The following is a 2,855-nucleotide window of genomic DNA, read 5'->3' as shown; positions in this document are numbered from 1 at the left end:
AAGCACAAATTCATTATCACTGAGCTGGTTCTGACTGTTTTCCAAAAAGACAAGACTGTACACCTTGATTCTAAGCAGCTACTGGTGGATATGAAGCACCAGAGTAGCCTTTAGGTTACCAGCAGGACTAGCTATGGACTGCATCACCAGAGCTCCTTAAAGCAGGAAGGGACAGCCTAAGGCTGAATTGGGACAAGTCAGAGTGTCATCGGGAATCTACTCAGCACCAAGTAACTACTATGAAGTTATAGGCCATTTTATGATTTTAGCATACCATGCATACTTTATACTTTTCATTATCTCAGCATAACTGCCTACTACAGAGATTTTAACCTCAAGTTTCAATAAGAGTAAAGTTTTCATTTAATGTATACCATAGTAAATCAGTTTGGTTTTGTTTAAAACGAGTTTATTTGCTTAGGACATCAAATAGAAGCAAGCACTGTCATGACAAATATACAGAAATATGTAGATCAACATAAAACAGTAATTTAAAGGAAATCTCTTTAAATGTTATGACAACATACTCCCCAAAAGAATATTTTCTTCAGTTAATTACATTTCAATAAAATAAAGGGTAATGGATTAAGTGGAAGTTAGCTTGTGAATTCTCCTTAACAAGAAAATTTTAATCCATGCCATTTAAATGCTATAATGAGAATCTTAACTAAGAGCAAAAAGAGATAAAGAAATTAGTTACCTTTTTTTATATGAACAGTCCAGAGGAAAATGGTTATTACAAATACAGCAGGCAAACTGTCAGACTGTGACTGACCTAGAACATAGTGATGTACTGGATTTCAGTCTACAACTGTGCTAAATGTTCATCATTAATATGGCACATTTTGGTCCATGATGTGGTTTAATGCCAAGACAGATCCCAATTTGTTACAGAAACACATAGATTACTGTTGCTTTTTTTGTTTTTAAATATATATATATATTTGTGTATATATATATTTTAAAAAGCCAGGTATACTTCCACATACAAAGGCAGGTTTTCCCTGAAGCAATCTACAGGAAGTAGTCTGGAGTGCGTCGGGTAACATGAGGCTCTCCACGACGAGGCGCTGGGTCAAACTGAAGGCTAGAAATAACAAAAAAAGGAAAAAGAAATTCACTGAAGAACACTGTATAAGATACTGTAGTAAAAGAAGTAGGTCTACAACCCCACCTGTGTAGTGCTGATTAGATTAGAATCTTGTTAGGTGCCAACAGTTGACTATGACTCAGTGACTCTATGCACACCTGACCATCCCTGGTAACACTCAAGCCCACTGGCAGTCACTGTGTCATCGATCTTGAGTGTCTTACTCTTTCTCTGATCCTCCATTTTCCCAGCATGATGACTTTTTCCAAGGACTAGACTCTACTAACAACATGCTCAAAGTGTATGTGACAAAGTTCCAATATTGCCTCTAATTAGCATCCACTCTGAACTTCTTCCTAGGGCAATGCTTTTCATCATGCAACTATGTCAGAAGGTTACAGTAAAGTAAACAAAATGCCTGGTTTGGTGTCTGTCAGGAGGTTTGCAAGATTATTATCAGTAACTGGCACATGGTTTGAGGCCACCAGTTGCTCTGTGAGAGGAGGATGGGCAATCTCCTCCCACGGGATTAGCTGCCTCTGAAAAACTGCTGGAGGGTCTGCTGGGGTTGGTTCTGACTCTCTAGTACACACAGCAATGTTTTTTTATTGCTGGATCCTATACAGAACAAGGGAACACTGGTAGCCTAGTGGTAAGAAACTGTGTTGCACCCCCAAAGGCACACAGTTTGAATCTATGCCCATATGATTTATAGCTTCTGAAAATATGCTAGAGGATCAGCTATAAATCAATTTTGACATGATGGCTGGACAACAATATACAGAACAAAGTTATGCTCCATAAAAAGTAGTCAAATAGCTGTTGTTGTTGCTGTGTACCGTCGAGTCAGAACTGAACCACAGCTGACCAAGCAGCATGTTTTCAGAGGCAGTTAACTGCATGAGGGGGGATTGCCATCCATCTCCTGTGGAGCACCTGGTGGCTTCGAACCATGTGCCTTTGGGGTTGCACTGCAGCTTCTTGCCACTAGGCCACCAGATATTAAATATTTTTAAACTACAATTTTACCCTTCAGTAAAACACATACTTCAAAGTAGACTTCTCACTTAGGTTGCTATGGAGCATATTTTTGTTCTGTATGTTGCTGTGTTGTTAGGTACTATCGGTTAGAGACAAACTCATAGCAGATCATCCAGTGTATTTACAGAAGCTGTAACATCTATGAGAGAAGACTATTCATCTTTCTATCAAAAAGTAGTTGGCAGATTCCAGCTTTGGGCTGGCAATTCAACTCCTTAGCACTAGGTCACCAGAGCAGAGCTCTCTTATTCTCTGTATTTGAGATGATGAAGGTGGCACAGAAAAGGGCAGGGTTCTGTTGTTCACTGGTTGACTATGAGTCATATTTAACTCAACAGCACACAACAATAACAATATGACTAAACGTATCTCTCCCCTTCTGATCAGAGTGTACTCAGGGGCAGTGGGATAAATGGGAAGAAGGTTAACAACTACTGATTTACGAAGTTATATAGAAACTAATGATAATTCATGCTGCAATGACCAATTAAAAGTATCAGAAAATTGTTTTTAAAATAAATGCTTCTGAAGCTTCTTTGAACATCCATAACAGGTATCTACCTCACACAGAAGTTGTTTATTACTAATTTTGGGTGGAAATGTCAAGCAATTCATGAAAAAATTAAGTCTCTTAGGATTCATCATCTGAGAGGTCAAGATTATATGCAAAATGTCATTTGTAATCTACATATAATATGCAAGTATCATTTAAAATTTACTATTT

At 38.1% G+C, this 2,855-nt stretch overlaps 1 protein-coding gene across 1 annotated transcript in view; it reads right to left on the bottom strand.

Moving 5' to 3' along the window:
- Positions 1-389: 389 nt before the first annotated feature.
- Positions 390-2,855, bottom strand: part of PPP2CB (protein phosphatase 2, catalytic subunit, beta isozyme) — a 42,412-nt gene continuing 39,946 nt past the window's right edge. Inside the window, exon 7 of the mRNA XM_006884123.1 lies at positions 390-1,087. Coding sequence (XP_006884185.1) covers positions 1,015-1,087 — 73 coding nt within the window. The 3' untranslated portion in view covers positions 390-1,014. The remainder of the gene's footprint in view (positions 1,088-2,855) is intronic.

This window comes from Elephantulus edwardii, unplaced genomic scaffold (genome assembly GCF_000299155.1).
Source record: "Elephantulus edwardii isolate Elephantulus edwardi_28Jun2011 unplaced genomic scaffold, EleEdw1.0 scaffold00031, whole genome shotgun sequence".
NCBI lineage: Eukaryota > Metazoa > Chordata > Mammalia > Macroscelidea > Macroscelididae > Elephantulus > Elephantulus edwardii.
This window is presented reverse-complemented; position numbering and strand designations above follow the sequence as displayed.